The 19,186-nt window shown below is 43.1% G+C and overlaps 1 protein-coding gene across 1 annotated transcript; it reads left to right on the plus strand.

The window, feature by feature from the left end:
• The first annotated feature begins 4,783 nt into the window (after positions 1–4,783).
• On the plus strand, positions 4,784–18,831 carry LOC309394399 (uncharacterized protein). Its single transcript, XM_081957500.1, has 5 exons — positions 4,784–5,021; positions 12,171–12,315; positions 13,176–13,277; positions 14,572–14,671; positions 18,276–18,831. The coding sequence occupies exons 1-5, from the start codon at positions 4,919–4,921 to the stop codon at positions 18,369–18,371; spliced, it is 546 nt and encodes a 181-aa protein (XP_081813626.1). The 5' UTR covers positions 4,784–4,918; the 3' UTR covers positions 18,372–18,831.
• Positions 18,832–19,186: the final 355 nt, after the last annotated feature.

Here is a 19,186-nt window from a genome sequence, read left to right on the forward strand (position 1 = left end):
CCCCCTGCCGTCCCGAGCGAGAGGATGCAAGAAACGGCCCTCCGTTGGAGGCTCAGCGACTCTCGCGTTTCTCGTTTGGGACAAAAGGGGGCAAAGCTTAAGCCTCCTCGTGCAATTGTGCGGGAGACCCAATCAAATGCAAGACCCAATCAAATGCGAGTAATACTTTTTATTAGTATGATTTTTTATTAAGCTTTAGTTAATTTTTTACTACCACTATAAAATGCAAGTGAAAATAAGAAAGTGGAGAAGAGTGAAAAGGGGGAGAGAAATGTAAGGTAAAAGGGGAAAACATTACTTCTGTCTCTTCACTGCACTAGAATAAAAATATAAAATTATAGCCTCAACATTTACTTTTGCATATTTAACATTTATTAGCTATTTTTATAGCAACAAACTAATCAGCAAATCAATATTTCATTTTTTTTAAGCTCAAGTGCAAGATCTAGAATGGTATCCAAATAAAAATGAAGTTTGATGTATTTTTTTCTTTGATGTAAAGTGGTTAATTTAGCCATCTCGGTTAATTCCATCAGTTTTTCAACCATTCTTCCATGATGGGAATTAATGTATCTTTCCATATTTGTCCATAGAGCACTCTTGTTGCTGTCAACATGTATAACAAGAAAATTCCCCCCTTTCTTTTCCAAGTTCCATTAAATCTGAAGAAAAGTCTCTGGTTTGATGTTTATAGTCATTTTGAGAATCTTTTGTAGTAAAATATGAATCTTACCCCAGTATTTCTTTGCTTTGTCTTAAGCAAAGATGGAAAAAAAGATCTTTCTTTATAGTAATATTTCCAACACATTTGTACATCTTTGACAATTTATTAGGTGTTAAATATCAACGGTATATCATTTTATAATGTTTTCTTTTAGATTATAATTCAGCATAAACCTCAAACCCTTCATCCACATTTTTTGCATTGTTCAAACATTATATGATACCCAAAGTTCTCTGTTAGTTGAAACATGCATTATTACACGTTCATTTTCCAAAATCAATTTCAGTAACAATTTATAAACCTTGGTATAATGTGTCCATCATTACCACACAAATATGATTTCAAATTCATTTTTTACAGAGTCAAACCTATTTTTGTCTAGTTTAAATCTTTCTTTCAATTGTAAATATGAAAGCACCTAAAGCAATACTTAAGAGAAAACCCCACTGTTGCTTCTTTATTAAAAAAAAAAACACTTTTCTTTTCTAAATTGTCAAAATGTAGTGGTGTTATATTATAGGTAGAGACTTTAATTGTATTGCAGAGGCTGTTAGATAAAAATATGTCCCAAAATACACTCTGCAGACAAAAACATAATTCATTAATGAGGTTTTCACTCCATTTTCTCTAATTGATGTTTGAAAGAAAATGAATTCAATAGCTATATATTATACATATTATTCCCCCAAATCCAAGATATATTCTAGGAATAGATTATATATTTCTGATTCTTTAAATTTATCAGTTATTTCAGTCACTTTTGGGTTTGCTGGCCTATTTGATCATGCCCCATTATCCAGGATGGACATACAAAACAGGGAATTTAATCCATTCAATTTAGATAAAACTGATGCAGTGAACTGAATTAAAAAGCCATCTCACAATCTTATCATTAAGTGACAATTGAAACACCTCTAAGCAATTACTATATTGGTGGGGGGGCTACTATGAGAGGAGTTTGCATTAAAGCATATTCTTATTTAAAAAGAAAAATGCAGAATATATGCTAAATTTTCTTATCAAATTCAATGGACTGCATCATGGCCTGGAACTGGCTGACCATCTCAGCCCACTGGCCTTGCACTCCCACAGGTCTTCCCTGTGCTTGCAAAGGCTATGCTCATAGTCCTCAGTGAGGTGCTTCTGCTGAGCCTCATTCTCCGTCAGATCCAATTTGAACTGAGCCAGCTGTTTTGCCAACTCTTTCTCGTGGTGGCTGCTTAGCTCCAACAACTGCTTCCTGTTGGGACCCTAAGGAGCCCAAGCAGGGAGGCAAGGAGTGGCTGGGTGGGGAGGGGCGAGTAGAGGCTGGCGAGGCGCCCCTTGACATGAGTGACATCGAGTTGGCCACACCCACCGAGTCACATGTCCACCTAGCCACGCCCACCCAGTCATTAGGCAGATCATATTAGTGGTCTGCGGGATTTAAAATTATGAATTTAGTGGTCCCTGAGGTCCGAAAGGTTGGTGACCCCTGCCCTGGAGGCCTTAGGCCTGTTTCCAACCCTATTGGGTCCCACCCTCGGTCACTTAACTTTTAACTGTAGATATCATTCTGGAAGCTCCAAAGATCCTTTTGGGGAAGGACAGCAAGCTGCTCCCATCTCTTGACCGCCTCGCAGGCCACGTGGCTCCATCCTGGAAGCATGTGCTATTTGGGGAGTGGCTGCTCTGGTATTAGCTTCACTTTGCAAATTGAACTTTGCACATGTAATAAAATATTTAAAATGAAAATCAGGAAATGGGTAAATGTAAAGTTATCACGGCTGGAAAGAATTACAACCACTAAAACAGTACTCCCTTAATTATTATTTTTATTTCATCCTTTGCCAGTTCATTTAATTTCATTAAACTTTTGACGACAACAATAATATTTATTGATTTTTATACTTTCTGGGAAAAGATTTGAGGCTTTGTAAAAAGAAGTGTTATATTTAAAAAATAAAGGATTAGAATGCCAAACCTATCTTTTTATTACAAGGCTTTCCAGTTACAGAATGCCACATGGTTATTAGCAGAGGTAATCTGAGTTAAAATGGAAGCCAGGGAAAGCATTACTGAGATAATAATTTTATTTTATTTTTATTTCATTTTATTTATTTCGTCAAGCATGAATTAGGTAACAGATATAAGTATAAACATGTTTATGAATACATGAAATGAATACGAATACAAGGCAATGATTAATGGTGTTACTTAAAATTAAAGCAACTTTAAGAGCCTTGGAAAATCCTCTGGGAAAAATTATCTTTTTTATTTGATGCCCCAGATAAGTGTTTTTTTTAATAAAGAAATAACAGTGTGGTTTTCTCTCTATTGTTTATTTGGTTTTCATTTTATATGCAGGATGGAACAAGCCACAATTGTTTGTAAATTATGAATTACTGTATGGGTGAACCACCTGTTGTTTAAGGTTAGAGCAGTGGTGAAATTCATTTTTTTTTACTACTGGTTCTGTGGGCGTGGCAGGGAAAGGATACTGCAAAATCTCCATTTCCCTCCCCACTCCAAGGAAAGGATACTGCAAAATCCCTTGGATATTGCAAAATCTCCATGCCCACCCTGCTCTGGGGCCAGCCAGAGGTGGTATTTGCTGGTTCTCCGAACTACTCAAAATTTCTGCTACCCCAGAACTGGTCAGAACCGACAGAATTTCACCCCTGGGTTAGTGTCACTTTTTAGGGTGTGTTTTTTCATGGTTAGCATGTCATACTTTCCCTGTTTGTAATCTGGATAGGAAACAGTTGATCCCAAACACAAGAAGCTTAGACTTCTGATTAATAGCCTTTATTAGAAAGAAGGTTAAGAATACAGTACAAGAACTCCAGTGAATGATCTCAGATGAAAAAAAAAAAAAACCCACCACAATATACTATTAGAAGTTAAGACGTTCATTTCCAAACTAGGCTACAATAGACAGTAGTGACATTTGTGGAAGGATCAGGAACCGGTCAATAGCAGAACCCAAATCAGTAGGCTGACATGATGGACGACCACATTGGGACCATTCCTCGCCATTCTCTTATAGATCTCTAATTCAAAAGCTTGAGCCAATCATTAACCATGAAGGTGTGAGGCATTAGCCTATATAGCACATGCAGCACTGGCCAGCTGACTTCAGCTTTCATTTTCGGCTGTTTTTCGCCCTCCAGAGGCTTAGCCTTCGGAGGGGAGGGCAAAAAGCATGTCCATCGCACGGCAAAAGCAGGAGGAGGGCGGGGGTCGGCACGCATGCGTGCGGGTGGTCGCGCACATAGAATTATGGGTGAGGAGGGCATGCCTGTGCACGACCCCCCCCTGCGCTTTTGGCACGCGATGGGGAAAAGGTTAGCCATCCCTGGTCTATAGCATACACTACTCCCCTCACCTGTTACGTTTTTTATGAGCATACCTCACGTGCCATTGCCCTCCCCTCTTACCTGTAGCTAACCACAGACACAGCACCTGCACTAGACCACTTTCGTCTTTGTTTCACACACGTTTTGCAATGCGCTCATTTTACCCATGGCAGAGCTAGCTCTTCATTTTACCCATGGCAGAGCTAGCAAAATTCCCAGATCTTAACTGGCTAACGTCTCACCCGTTCTTAGGGCTATTTTATATTGTATTACGTTATAATGCAACAAGTTAATAGTTTTATTTGTTTACAATAAACTATGGTGGCTGAACCCGTCTGCTTCCTTGTGCTTTTGGAGGGCAAAGGATAGAGTTGTGTTTGTGTGTTTGTGTGTGTGTGAAGCTGGCACACTATATAAAGCATCTCATCCTTCTTTTGCTAAGGCATCCTGCAAGTAGAAAAATGAACTTGATTTGTTACCTGCAAATTCTGTATTAGGAAGAAATGGGGCCATTTGTCTTGCTGGTAGTGAGAGAATATGTTTGGCCAACAACAACTAAACTATGAACGTCTTGCATTATAACGCAATAAAACATAAAGTTATTTCTCTAGGAAGCATTTTCTTTCATCCAATGGTAGATAATCCGCAAAAGGGAACCTGGAGCTTCATAGCCAGAAACGGAAGGGGACACCCAGCCTGGCTTGGTTCCTGGGCCGCCGCTGGACGGGGGTAGGAGGGCAGGGCCAAGCGGGGCGAGGCGGGGGGCTGGCTAAGCGACGTTGCGGTAAATCCCGCGCCCGGCTTCGCTCGGCCCTCCCTTCTTGGTTTTCAATCGCCGCAACGAGATTTAGCGGCGATGTTGTCGCCTGCTTCCGCCGGCCTCTCCCAGTCCTCGGTTGCGTCTGGCGCGGCTGCAGGACAGCTGGCGCTCGGCGGCGTGGAGAGGAGAGGAGGCCGAGGTGAGACGCGCGGCTGCCGGTTGGATGGGGACCTGAGGAGGGGGCAGTCCCGGCAGGGCGCAGAGGGGGTCGGTGGGGCTGAAAAGGGAGCGCTGGAGTAGTTGCCCCGCTCTTGAGGATTCCCTTTTCCTTCTCTTCCTCGCTCCTTCCTTCTTTATTCCTTCCCGCCTTCCTCCTCCCTCCCTTGCTTCCTTCCTCCTTTCTTTCCTCTTTCTTTCCCCTTCCCTTCCTCCCTCTTCTACTACTTTTTTCCTTCCTCCCTCCCTTCCCTACCGCTTTCTTCCTTCCTTTTCCTTCCTTTCTTCCTCTCTCCCCTACCCCTTCGTTCCTTTTCCTCCCTCCCTCCCTTGCTTCCTTCCTCCTTTCTTTCCTCTTTCTTTCCCCTTCCCTTCCTCCCTCTTCTACCCCTTTTTCCTCCCTCCCTCCCTCCCTCCCTCCCTTTTCCTTCCTTTCTTCCTCCCCCCTTACCCCTTCCTTTCCTTTCTTCCTCCCTCCCCTACCCCTTTCTTCCCTCCTTTTCCTTCCTTTCTTCCTCCCTTCCCTACCTCTTCCTTCCCTTCCCTTTCCTTCCTTCCTTTTCCTTCCTTTCTTCCTCCATTCCCTATCCCTTCCTTCTCCTTCCTTTCTTCCTCCTTCCCCTACCCCTTCCTTCCTTCTCCTTCTTTCCTTTTCCTTCCTCCCTCCCTCCCTCCCTCCCCTACCCCTTCTTTCCTTCCTTTCTTCCTCCCTTCCCTACCCCTTCCTTCCTTCCTTCTTTCCTTTTCCTTCCTTTCTTCCTCCCTTCCTTACCCCTCCCTTCCTTTCTTCTCACGTCTGAACAATTTCAACCCCTGGAGGTTTGTGCTGGTTGCGAAGAGCCTCCGCCCTAGTGATGGGGAGGGGAGGACTCTCCAGGTTCTGAAAACATCGCCCTTATAAGGTGCCCAGGTGCAGGAATATAAATATTGTGTAACACATTAACTTAGGGATCTGCAGCATTGACTTGACTCATTCCTTTGAGGGAAGAAAACTTTTGGTTGGGAAAAGTTGATCCTTTGAAAAAAAAATTTAAAAAGTCCGGTTTTAATGCAATCGCTGGGCGAACCAAAATGCTTCAGGCTGTTTGACAGGTGCCATCTTATAAATAAATAAATAAATATTTATTTATTTCTTAGCCGCACCCTCTCCCGAAGGACTCGGGGCGCACCCTCTCCCGAAGGACTCTTAAACATCGCATTCCTCTTTTCCTCCAGCATAGGAGGAAATGCTTTTTATAGGATGTCTGCTGTGACAGGTGGGTGCCTGTTTGCATCCCGCAAAAGCAGAGGAAAGAAAACAAACTTTTTTTTCCCTAAGAGATTTTTGTAGAGTTAAATAGATTAACAGAGAGATAGTTCTTTTGCTGAGGTTGGTGTCAGTGAAAGGAAAAAGGCAGAGAGACTCCATTTTGAGATCATTTGGCCCATCAGGTGCCAAAAGGGGCATTCTGCCCCAGGGAGTCATTGAGGAAGGCTGGCCTGTTTATATTGCACCTGTTGATGGAAAACAGGAAGAAAAATAGCTGTGGTTATGTGAAAAACACCTATGAATTACGCCTCCACCCTAAGGCTCATCTAGTTTCACTTCACTTTGCAATATGTTTTCCAGTCAACGGGGGTAAATCATGCCCCCTCTTTTACTGCTACATATATATATATTTTGTTACCTGAGAGATTGGCAACATGACTTTTTAAATATAACGTTATCCTGCCAGCTTAAGTGTATTTTTTTTAACTGAAAACAGGATTGCAAAGGCATTGCACAATTTTCAAAAGCAGATTTTGTATGCTTTTGCATTCTTTTTTATAAAGAAGTTTGGAAATTTAGAAATCAATATAATACCTGTTCAGCTTGCATGCTCTTTACATTTTTGTTCTCATAAACAAAAGACCTTAAAATAAGTTAGATGTTCTAAAGTCCCAGTCAGACAAGCCACTTCAAAGAATATCCTGTAGAGAAATTAAAGGAAATAAATTACCAGGGTTTGGGGGGAGGGTTTTTTTTTTTTTTTGGCTTTGTTTGTATTCCCATTTGGATTCTCTTCCTTGGGTCTTCTTGGGTTGCTTGCGTTCACTTCGCAGTCTGAAATGCAAATACCTAATTTTATATTCTGAAGGGAGGTTTCTTTTTTATCCGTGGATCATAGATCAAAGAAAAAGGGACCGTCAGACCTTTTTCCGCATGAGAAAAAGAGAGCCATTATCTGCTCTCTCTTTTTTTTTTTTGGAAGAACTTGTGAACAGTTTTGAAAGGTGTGCAAATGCCAAATGAGACTCCTTTATTGGGAAGTATCTGTTGTGGTGATGCAAAATGAGGCTCGCTTGCTGGGGAGGGGTGGAAATAAAAAAAAACCTTGAGGGTTGGTTTTCTCCAGCCTGCTCTGACCCACCCCACCCCACCCCAGTCCAAACGGTCCCTCACCACACAGCGTAACACCTCCCCGTGGCCAGTCAGCCTCACCACCTACCCCCGGAAGCTTCGCTCCTCTCCCCCACACTAAAATCCAAGCTAAGCCCCAGAGCAAAGCAAACCTCCCAGCCCCACTTCTCTGCCTGCCAGCTGGGGAGGGTCTTCCCAAGCTGGCCACTGGGGAAGCAACCAAAGCAACAGCAGCCATCCGGATGGCGCGTAAAGACGCAACAGGACTGGGTACGATTAAGGCAGTCAGCTAGGACAGTTGCAAGCTCAGGCAGGCAGGCAGACAGGCATCTGTCTGACTCAGCTGGCAGCTGCCTTTTCTCCCCGGTGACCCTACCTGCCACTGAATCAAGCCTTGGACCCCCCGAGACTACAACTGACACCAAATCTAGGTCTTTCCATGCCTTGCCATCCTACACCATTGCTGCCGGCCGGGTGAGTTGCGGGGCTGCTGGCTTCCATCTCCCCTCCTGACTTTGTTCACCCGCCTGCAGCCTTGCTGGCTTGCCCAGGCTTGTAGAAGCTGGGTGAGAGCGACCAGGCACTGGGAACCGGGGAGAGGGGGATGTATCAGAGGACTAGCCAGGGTTTGGGGCTCCTGGAGAAAAGGGGTCTCTGAACGATCCAAAGCCAAACACTTTCTAAGCTCTTTCACCCTTCAGAACTCCAGTTGCAGCAATCGGCAGAGGCAGCCTCGGGGACCCGTCACCCCATCTGCCCTTACGCTGTCCCGAGTCTTTCACCTGCTTCAGGTACTCACCCTCTTTCCAGACACCTCCTGCTGCTTCAACCAGAATTCCAAAGGGCGAAAGAGCTTCAATGGGGACAATTAAAGCAATGGCTGTGCGTCTTCTCACTCCCGGCCCACCCTTGCCTGCCTGCCACAGATGCCCACAGCCCCCTGTCTGAGACCCGTTTCTCTGTCAAGAGCACAGAGTCCTCCCATCCCAATTCTCCACAACGTTTTCTCCCTCCTCATGCCTCCACCCCATCCCCACACTGGAGGAGGAGCCTGGACATTTTCCAGCAAGGTGAAGAAAGTCTCTCATTCAGCCCCATCTGTTGTCGTCTTCTTGTGCCACATCCATCGTCGGACGTTGGCGATCATGTTGGCAATCCTATTTTTGTCAACAGCCGCATGAAAAAGTGCTGATGAGTTTTGTCCAAATCAGTCCCTTAGGTTTTGAAGCCATGATGTTCTTCTTCTGCTTGGACCTCGTTTGCCTTCAGTTTTTCCCTGGAGGATTAAGTGAAGGATGCTGTATTTTTCTGGGTGTCACATCACATGTCCAAAACACTCTAACTTTCGCTTTCTAATGGCTCTGATTATTTCTCTTGGCTTTCCCAGGCGGCTTTTCACCACCTCATTTGTGATTTTGTCAACCCAGCTTATACGTAACTGCCGTCTGCAAATCCACATTTCAAATGCTTCTAGTTCCATCAAGTGGTTTTCTGTCAAAGTCCAACTCTCTACTCCATTAGAGCAGAATAGAAAAGATGTAACATCTGACCAGCCTGATTTTCAGTCTTAGGGTTATGTCGTGACTGCAGAAGACTCTTTTCATTTTGAAGAATGCTGTTGGAGGTTTCTCTATCCTTGTCTTTACTTCACTGATCATGCTCAAGCTTTCATGTAAATTAAAACCGAGGTACAGACCCAGGAAATTTCAGTAGTTCAGAGAACTACTGCAATGCTCTCTACATGGGGCTGCCCTTGAAGAGCACCCGGGGGCTTCAGCTGGTCCAGAATGCGGCCGCACGGGTTATCAGGGGGGTACCTAGGTGCTCCCATGTTACACCCCTTTTAGACGGCCTGGACTGGTTGCCGGTTGTTTTCCGGGTGCGATTCAAGGTACTAATTATGACCTTTAAAGCACTCCATGGCTTAGGCCCAGGGTACCTGCGAGATCACCTACTGCCACCAGTAGCCTCCCACCGTCCAGTGCGATCCCACAGAGTTGGCCTTCTCAGGGTGCCGTCGGCCAGACAGTGTAGGCTAGCGACTCCCAGGGGGAGAACCTTCTCTATGGGAGCGCCTTCCCTCTGGAATGAGCTGCCCCCGGAGCTTCATATAATCCCCGACCTCCGGTCCTTCTGACGCGCCCTAAAAAGTTGGCTTTTCCAGCAAGCCAGCCTGGCCTGTTAATTTTATCTAATTTTAAAAATGTTATTGTTATATTAATTGGGTTTGTTTTTTGGATTGTTTCTAATTTCCTTTTAACTTTGGTGATATGTGTTTTTTTAATGTTGTACGCCGCCTTGAGTCCTTTGGGAGAAGGGTGGCATATAAATCCAATAAACAAACAAACAAACAAACAAACAAACCGGCAAATGCCACCTCTGGCTAACCCCCGAGTGGGGTGGGAATGGAGATTTTGCAATATCCTTCCCCTGCACTGCTAATTGTCCTGCACTGAGAAATGGCTGGGGACAAGTGTCCCTCGGTAAATCACCTGGGACAAGAGTGTGTGGAAGGAATGTGAGTGAAGAGTCCCAGGGGAGGAGGAGCGCCAGAGGAAAGGCAGCGAAGAATGAATGGCCGCGGTGGGCCAGCAATGGTAGGGTGGCAGCGTGAAGTGGGTACCACCATGTGGCCGCAACCAATTGTCCCATTCCGTCTTATCAGGCAGTTTCACAAGTATTAAAAGGGGAAACGAGGATCCCAAGTGGTTTTTAAGACTCATGTTGCATTTTAAAACTTTGCACCCTCAATTTTTGGGCCCCATTCAGTTGACGAGGCTCTGAAGACTATCAAAAAGATTTGAATGGTGCACATAGCCAGGCTGTACATTTTATGCCTCTTCTTTATCCGGTAGCCAAGATGATTTGCATTGCAAAAATTAGGAGCAGGAGGAAAAAAAAAACACCGTAGGAGAATGGGCTAAGTTGGAAATGTATAAATGTTCGTTGCAGGGGAAAATGTGTTTTAAAAGTTAAATTCAATCTTTGTTAGGAATTGTTTGAAATATAAACAATGACTCAAGATCACTGACTTTGGCGTTGTCACAGGAAATAACACATGGAGGGATGAGAAGACAAGCTGGGAAATATTCTGGGAAATAAGCAACAGAAAATAGGGTTTTTTTAATTGATATGATTGATAAAATAATAATTTCTTTCCAATACGGAGTACGTTTAGTATTTGCAAAGGTGTGACAGTATCATTTAAAAATAATTATTTACACTTCAGAGGAATATATACATATTTCTTGAATAGCATGTTTTATTATTTAAAGGAACCTAGCCAGGATTGTGTGTCCAGACAGCATGGGCAAGCTTATATGTAGCAGATTCAGTTGCTTCCTTTATCCATGAGATAGCTTTTTGCCTTTTAATGTTATGTGTGAATGCAATGATTACATAAGTATACCTATTTGGTATTTTATTTACTGCTTCTTGAAATGCAGTAAAACTCTGGAAGATTTGTGCTCTTGAACCTTATTGTTTTCGCTCCACATTATAAAATTATTTTACTTTATAAAGTAAAGTGCTAGTTTTACTTTACTTTATATTTCTTTCATTTGTTTCACAGGAAACTTATGAACCTGCCATCTTCAAGCGTGGGCTTAAAAACCAGCATACCTACACCCGTGAAAATCTACGAAAACATATATATATATATATATATATATATATATATATATATATATATATATATATATATATATATATATATATATATATATATATATATATATATATATATATATATATATATATACACATACATACATACATACATACACACAGACACACAGACACAGACACACACACACACACACACACACACACACACACATATATATATATATATATATACTGTTTTTGTTGTATTCGGGTCTTTTCCCGTGTAAGGTTGAGATTGTCTTTGCAACGTTTCAGCGGGATCTCACCTGCCATCTTCAAGCGTGGGCTTAAAAACCAGCATACCTACACCCGTGAAAATCTACGAAAACAAATATATATATATGTATGTATGTATGTATGTATGTATGTATGTATGTATGTATTAGTGTTACAACCCCTGGTATGTCTCCCTTTATTTATTTATCAGTACAAATATAACACACACACACACACACACACACACACACACGCGCATATATATATATATATATATATATATATATATATATATATATATATATACACATACATACATACATACATACATACATACATACATACATACAAACATTATATTGTAGAATTCAGTTCTGTAGCTAAGCAATGAAAATAAATCAGCACTTGTTAATTGTTTTCCCCCTATTTCTACTACAGAGGGTTTATTCTGTAGTAGAAACAGGAATATAGTGAATAGAATAGAATAGAATAGAATAGAAGGAAACAAAAAGGATAGGATAGGAACCTTAAAGGACTTCTGGTTCAACCTCCGCCTCAGGCAGGAAACCCTGTACCTGTGATGGCAAATCTAGCTCTGCTCCACCGTGCATGCACCTCCTACTAGCCAGCTGGTTTTCAGGTCTCTGCTGTACATGCACAGGAGGAGGGGCGCATGCAGGATGGGTGCACGCATGTGCAGGGGGTGGGGAAATGCGAGGGGGGGTCATGTGCGGGGTGCATATATTGCATTATGGGTGTCTGCACGTGCACACTTTCGGCACACAGCGACGAAAAGATTAGCCATCAGTGCCCTATACCTTTTCAGACAAGATGAACATACTCTGATTTTCTTGTGTTTTCTTCAGGCAGATGAAACTGTGGCTCAGACAGGACAGATCTCTAGGCACTTTCTTCTCTCCACCTTTGAAGACATGAATGCAGTTCTGGAAGAGGAGCCCCCCAAAAGATCTGTGTTCATAACAGACTTTGCAGAGCAAGTGGAAATGAATATCAGGTATTGCATATTTTGGGTGATTAGGCACCCCAGTTTTGTAAGGCATCCATCCTAGACACTGGGCAAATCAATACAAAGCAGAACCATCTCCTAATTTCTAGGCTCCTATGTCAGCTGGCTGGTAGCACCAGGGTGAGTAGCAGGAAGTTATTGTCGTTTGCAGCCACAGCACAGAAACAGTTTCTGTGTTTGCTGCTCATTGTTCCTGTGTGAACATAGAATCGTAGGGCTGGAAGGGGCCTCAGAGGTCTTCTAGTCCAACCCCTGCTTAAGGCAGGAGCCTAACACCATTCCAGGAAAATACTTGACCAGTCTACTTGAAAACCTTTAGTGATAGAGAAAACATGACTCCAGAGGCAACCTATTCCATTGATTTTGCTATTAAATCTTTGGTTGATGATTGTAATAGAATTTAAAATTAAATACACTGTTGCAGCTTGGTCTGCAAACTGATCCTTGGATCTCCTCAGCAGGAAATATCCCATCATACCTTTGTTCCAGGGCTGAAATGCTATTGGTTTGGACCGGTTCGCCCGAAGTGGTAATAAAAAATGTTACCAGTTTGGATGAACTGGTATTTCCGACGATCAGCTGGGCAACGATCAGCTTTGACACGCAATTTATATTAACTAGAATCATCGGATTTCCTGCTTTTTAGCTAATCTCATGTGGCACAGCGGATCCCCCACCCCCTCACTGCTCTACTTACCTTTGCAGACTTGGAAGGCTTCAAAATGTTCCTTTCTTAGCGCTGCTCGGGCGCGCCTCACATGTTCAGTAGCAGATTTCAGAGGATTACAGCACTGCTTTGCTCAAATTGGTTCTTGGGCATTTGATCTTTATGTGTATTCATTTTTCAGATCTATAATCCAAGTTGGTCACCAGCTTGCAGTAATTGGAGATGAGTGTAACAGGAGATACAGTGGAAAATTGAAGGATCCATTATTTCAACTTGCTAAAGGGTAATATTCAATATTCTAATTCTTACGTGTTTAGGAATATAGTTAGAATATGAATGGGAGATTATTTTTGAATGTTCTCGAACTTTTTTAAAAAAAAAACAATCTTGCAATTACAAGCAACAGAGACCTTGACACTTAAAAATATTTATCATTTATTTATTATTAATTTTAGATTAATGATAAATAGGGACAGAAATGTTCTGTATCAGTTAATTCTTTGTCCCCGCTGTTCAGTTTAAATGTTTATCCAGAAAATCTGTGATTTTAATGCCAAGTAACTCAGTCCCTTTCTTGGGTGGATGCAAACCATCTCTTGTAGTTTTTCATTGGACCAGCTGCAGACATCATGACTAATAAAACCAAAGCCTTCCCTTTTACACCACTCCTTTAGCCACACATTAAACTCCGCTACACTCTGGCCAGAAGTTGTGAATGCTCCAACACTAGAAGTTTTTAAGAAGATGTTGGATAACCATTTGTCTGAAGTGATGTAGGATTTCCTGCCTAGGCAGGGGGTTGGTCTAGAAGACCTCCAAGGTCCCTTCCAACTCTATTCTATTCTATATATGCCCAGTTGCCTATCTCACGTGAAAATGATGTTTTGGTAAGATAAAGAAAGAATTTACACACCTTAGATGGCCTGGAGCTCCTCATAGCATTCCCTTCTAAAATTGTGGCTAGTACTGCTGAATTTTGACACATTTTTACCATGATGCCACAAGCGCATGTTTGTATTGCATGTGTGTGAAAAGTAGGATATCTAATTTAGAGACTATTTACATCCTATTACAAATACAGTATGTAACATGCTGACAGAAGTAAATTTTTAATAAATGATAGAGCAACCATAATTAACAGCATCACAGTAAACTAAGAGAGCCAGTGTAACAATTTTTGCCTCACGTAGCATTCCTTTGAAGATTTGATATTTTGTTTTTAATCATGCATTTTGGGCTATAATATATCCTGGTATCAAAAACCTGAAATATTTGGCACAAATAATAAAACAGAGTGCAAGATTGAAAAAAGGGGCCTGTGCTTAGTTCCCTTTTTTAAAAAAAATATTGTTATTTTATTAAAAAGAAAGTTAAAATACAAAACTCCAAAAATTATAAAACAAAAAAAGCCCATAAACAATCAAGACATTTTTAAAAAGTTCATTGAAAAGAACAGAAAACAAAGGACCTTGCTATCACACCAGATGTTTGTTTTAGTAAAACCTATTTATTGCTTGCTTACTGCTTATAAGAACCATTATATTTTAATAATGAATGTTTTGTTTCCTTTTAAATAGAATAGTGGCCTGTGTTTTCCAGACTCGGTTTAGGGACATGAAAACCGTTGGGAGTGCTTTGGACAAGAGCTGGAGAAAGAAGATTATTGACTATGTCTGGGTAAATTTCATTTATTTTTATTATTGCAGTCATAATTATACTGTTAAACAATGAGACAACTAAATTAGCAAAAGAGTTTTTGTTTCTTATAATGCAATTCTGTTTCTATTCTGTTCCTCATTGCTTGGTGTCGAAAGAAATGGATAGCTGTTGATGAAGGTGCAAAACCCTCCCATATTCTGGGTGATAACACGCTGCCTTCCAGTTGATGGTAGATAAGAGGTAGATAAGATAATAAGTTGGATAACCTATACCAGTGATGGCGAACCTATGGCAGGCGTGCCACAGGTGGCACACGGAGCCATTTGTCAGGGCATGCGCGCGCTGGCCAGCTGAGTTCACCCTTTTTTAAAGCCATTTTTCACCCTCCACAGACTCCAGAGGCTTTATAGGAGCCTGGGGAGGGCGAAAAGAGCCCCCCCCCCCCCGCCCTCCTGGAGGCCCTCCGGAGGCTTCATGAGCTTCCCTGAAGCCTCTGGAGCACAAAAAAACGGCCCTACAGGCAAACCGGAAGTTTGGGAACGGACTTTCTGTTTGCTCGGAGGGTCGTTTTGACTGCTCCGGAGGTTTCAGGGAAGCTTCCTGAAGGTCCCTGAAGCCTTCGGAGCGCTTAAAACGACCCTCCGAGCAAACCGAAAGTGACTTCCGGTTTGCTCAGAGGGTCATTTTGACTGCTTCGGAGGCTTCAGGGAAGCCTCCTGAAGGTCCCTGAAGCCTTCAGAGGGCTTGCGGGGGGGGACTGTTTTCGCCCTCCCCACAGTCCTATAAAGCCTCTGGAACGTGAGGAGGGCGAAAAAAGCATGCAAAAATGGGAGGGGATTGCACCTGTAGTGCGCGCATTCACACTGGGGTGTGTGTGGCACATTGCATTATGGGTGCGGCATGCCTGCACATGACCCCCCTGCGCTCCCCCCACTTATGGCACGCGAGCCAAAAAAATGTTCGCCATCGTTGACCTATACCAGTGATGGCGAACCTATGGCACGCGTGCCACAAGTGGCACGCGGAGCCATTTGTCAGGGCACGCGAGGCGCTGCCCTGTCAGCTGGCCAGCGCGCATGCGCATGCTGGCCACCTGAGTTCACCTTTTTAAAAGCTATTTTTCGCCTTCCCCAGGCTCCAGAGGCTTTATCGGAGCCTGGGGAGGGGGAAAAGAGCCTCCCCCGCCCCCCCAGAGGCTTCAGGGACCATCCCTGAAGCCTTCGGAACGCTTAAAACCACCCTCCGAGTAAACCGGAAGTGACTTCCGGGTTGCTCGGAGCGTCGTTTTAAGCATTCTGAAGGCTTCAGGGACCGTCCGAGGCTTCCCTGATGCCTTCGGAGCGCTTAAAACGACCCTCCGAGCAACCCGGAAGTCACTTCCGGGTTGCTTGGAGGGTGGTTTTAAGCGCTCCGAAGGCTTCAGGGAAGCCTCGGACGGTCCCTGAAGCCTCCGGAGGGCCTCTGGGGAGGCTCTTTTCGCCCTCCCCAGGCTCCTATAAAGCCCCTGGAGCCTGGGGAGGGCGAAAAAAGCATGTAAAAATGGGGGGGTCGCGCGTTGTGCGTGCATTGGCACTGGGGGGGTCGCGCATTGCATTATGGGTGCGGCACGCCCGCACTCGACCCCCCTGCGCTCCCCCCACTTGTGGCACGCGAGCCAAAAAAGGTTCGCCATCACTGACCTATACATTACTAAAATGTCCGTACCTTTTAAATGGGTGAAATGGTGCATCCTAGGACAAAATGTTTTGGATCAAGGTACTTCAAAAGGGCTAACTTACAGAATGCACCCAAAATCTGGGACCCATGCCTACCATGGAATTGAAATTTGGCAAATTTTACAAAATATTTATGACATAAAATTATAATGAAGCATTTATGGCATAATATAACTTAAAACATTTGCTACGGTCAACTCCTGATGTTTGACTTTCAAGACAGATACATCTTTTGAATACCGGTAGTCCTCCACTTACGACCATAGTTGAGGCCAACATTTATATTACTAAGTGAGAAATTTGTTAAGTGAATTTGGCCACGTTTTACGACTTTTCTTGCCATATTTGTTAACTGACTCACTGCAGCTGTTAAATTAGTCACACGGTCGTTAAGTGAGTCTGGTTTCCCCATTGACTTTGCTTGTCAAACGGTTGCAGAAGAGGATCGCATCCCGGGACATTGCAATGGTCATAAATATGAGTCAGTTGTCAAGCATCCAAATATAAATTACATGACCATGGGGATGCTGCGATGGTTGTAAGTGTGAAAAATGGTCGCAAGTCACTTTTCCCAGTGCCGTTGCAACTTTGTACGGTCACTAAATGAAAGGTTGTAAGTCGAGGACTAACTATATCTCCCTGAATTTTAAATAACTTTTCAAATACATTAGAAATTCAGCCATTGTTGAATATATTGAGATATCTGGTTAGAAAATATATTTGAAATGGTGGCCCAGTGTCATGGGTTGTCTAGTAATGAGATACCGTATTTTTCAGAATATAAGACGCATCTTTTTTCCTCAAAAAAGAGGCTGAAAATCTGGGTGCATCTTATACACTGAATACAGCATTTTTGGCCTCCTGAAACCCCGCCGCCTTCGCAAAAATGGCTGTGCATAGCCTTTAGGAGGCTTTCAGAGAGCTCCTGGGGCTGGGGAGGGCAGAAACGAGCAAAAAATGGGCCGTTTTTTGCTCAATTTTGCCCTCCCCCCAGCCCCCAGGAGCACTCTATAAGCCTCCATAAGGCTATGCATGCAATTTTTTTGACAAAAAACAGGGCCATTTTCGCAAAAAAACCAGGCCATTTTTTGCTCGTTTTTTGGGGGGGTCACCCCCCAGGAGCAGTCTGCAAGCCCCCCCAAGGCTATTCATGCCTTTTAAAAAAAACTGGCCCATTTTTGCAAAAAACGGGCTGTTTGGGGGAGGTTTGCAAAGTGCAAAAACTTTCCCCCCCCTTTCGGAAAGCTCTTTAACTGATTGATGAGAATTAGATTGATCAAGTGCTGTGCCAGCAGAAACCAAGTCTTAGGTGCTGCAGATTGTCAGCAATTTCCTTCTCCAGCACATGGATAAATACACCTGGAAACATCTACCTGCCTACCTACTCTCTCTCTCTCTCCCTACCTACTGTATTTCTCTCTCTCTCTCTCCACCTACCTACCCACTTTCTCTCTCCCTATCTACTGTATTTCTCTATTTCTCTCTCTATCCACCTACCTACCTTACCTACACTCTCTCTCTCTCTCTCCCTATCTACCGTATTTCTTTCTCTCCCTCTCTATCCCTCTATCTACCTACCTACTTTTTTAAAAAAAATTGCCTCTTCAAAACCTTGGTGCGTCTTATACTCTGAAAAATATGGTAGGAGTTGGAGGTGTAAATTCCTAAAAGCCAAATTAAAGTTTTATACCGCATTATTATTTAAAAAGCGAGACTGATTTAGAAGGCTTTGCGACCTGAGGGAAGAACCTTCCTGCTTTTGTATGCTCATAAAAATTTAAATTTTTCTTCCCACATGCTCTTCCATTAAAACTCATAAACAGAATATGCTGTACTGATTATCATTCCCCTTTCGTTTGTAACTTTTAACAATTCTTAATCAGATTTTTTATTCTCCCCACAAACAGCTTGTTTGGATTCCTCTGAATTGTGCATTCCAGAAATGGTGGCCGGGCCTCCTGATGGCCGCTTTTACCTGGTGGCTCCTTGAGCTGCAGAACTGACGCTGAATTTCCATAGATGGTCATTGCTGGACATTGACCAGTCTGCGACTCACCCTGGAGGTGGCCTTGACTTTGTTTGCATTCTTAAAAGTTGCCTATGAAAAGCTGTTTTTTTTTCTATTTAAAGTGTAAGGTAGTGCTGGGTCACTGCTATTTTTCATACTTTTAAAAACAGAATTATTAATATGGGTTTGTTGCTGGGTAACTACCTTGTTTTAATATATGCCTGTAGGGTTAATTAATATCTGTCTTTTATACATTTATAAGCTATCTATTTCATGGAGAGATTTTATGTATTAGAAAGATAATGGGAGGAATGCTGGCCATCCTTTTAAATTGTATTTGCAGTATAAAATGTCAAAAGCAATTTGTAGTCTTACCAACTTAAAAATAAAACTAATGTTCCATTTATAATTCTTAGATGTATTGGCTGTTTTGTGTGTCTTTCATGCTCTAGGCAATATTGCAGAAAGGGGATTTTCATCCTTGAGCTGTGTTTTCAACCAGGAATATGGTGATTGTTTTCTTTTTTTTGTTGCTATAGTCCAGTGATGGCGAATCCGGTTTGCTCGGAGGGTCCTTTTGACTGCTCCGGAGGCTTCAGGGAAGCCTCCTGAAGGTCCCTGAAGCCTCCGGAGGGCTTCCGGGGGAGGCTGTTTTCGCCCTCCCCAGGCTCCTATATAGCCTCTGGAGCCTGGGGAGGGCGAAAAAAGCATGCACAAAATGAGGGGTCGCGCCTGTAGTGCACACATGCACACTGGGGGGGGGGGAGTTGCACATTGCATTATGGGTGTGGCACGCCCGCACATGCCCCC

The sequence above is a fragment of the Natrix helvetica genome (genome assembly GCF_964273705.1).
Source record: "Natrix helvetica genome assembly, chromosome: 6".
Taxonomy (NCBI): domain Eukaryota; kingdom Metazoa; phylum Chordata; class Lepidosauria; order Squamata; family Natricidae; genus Natrix; species Natrix helvetica.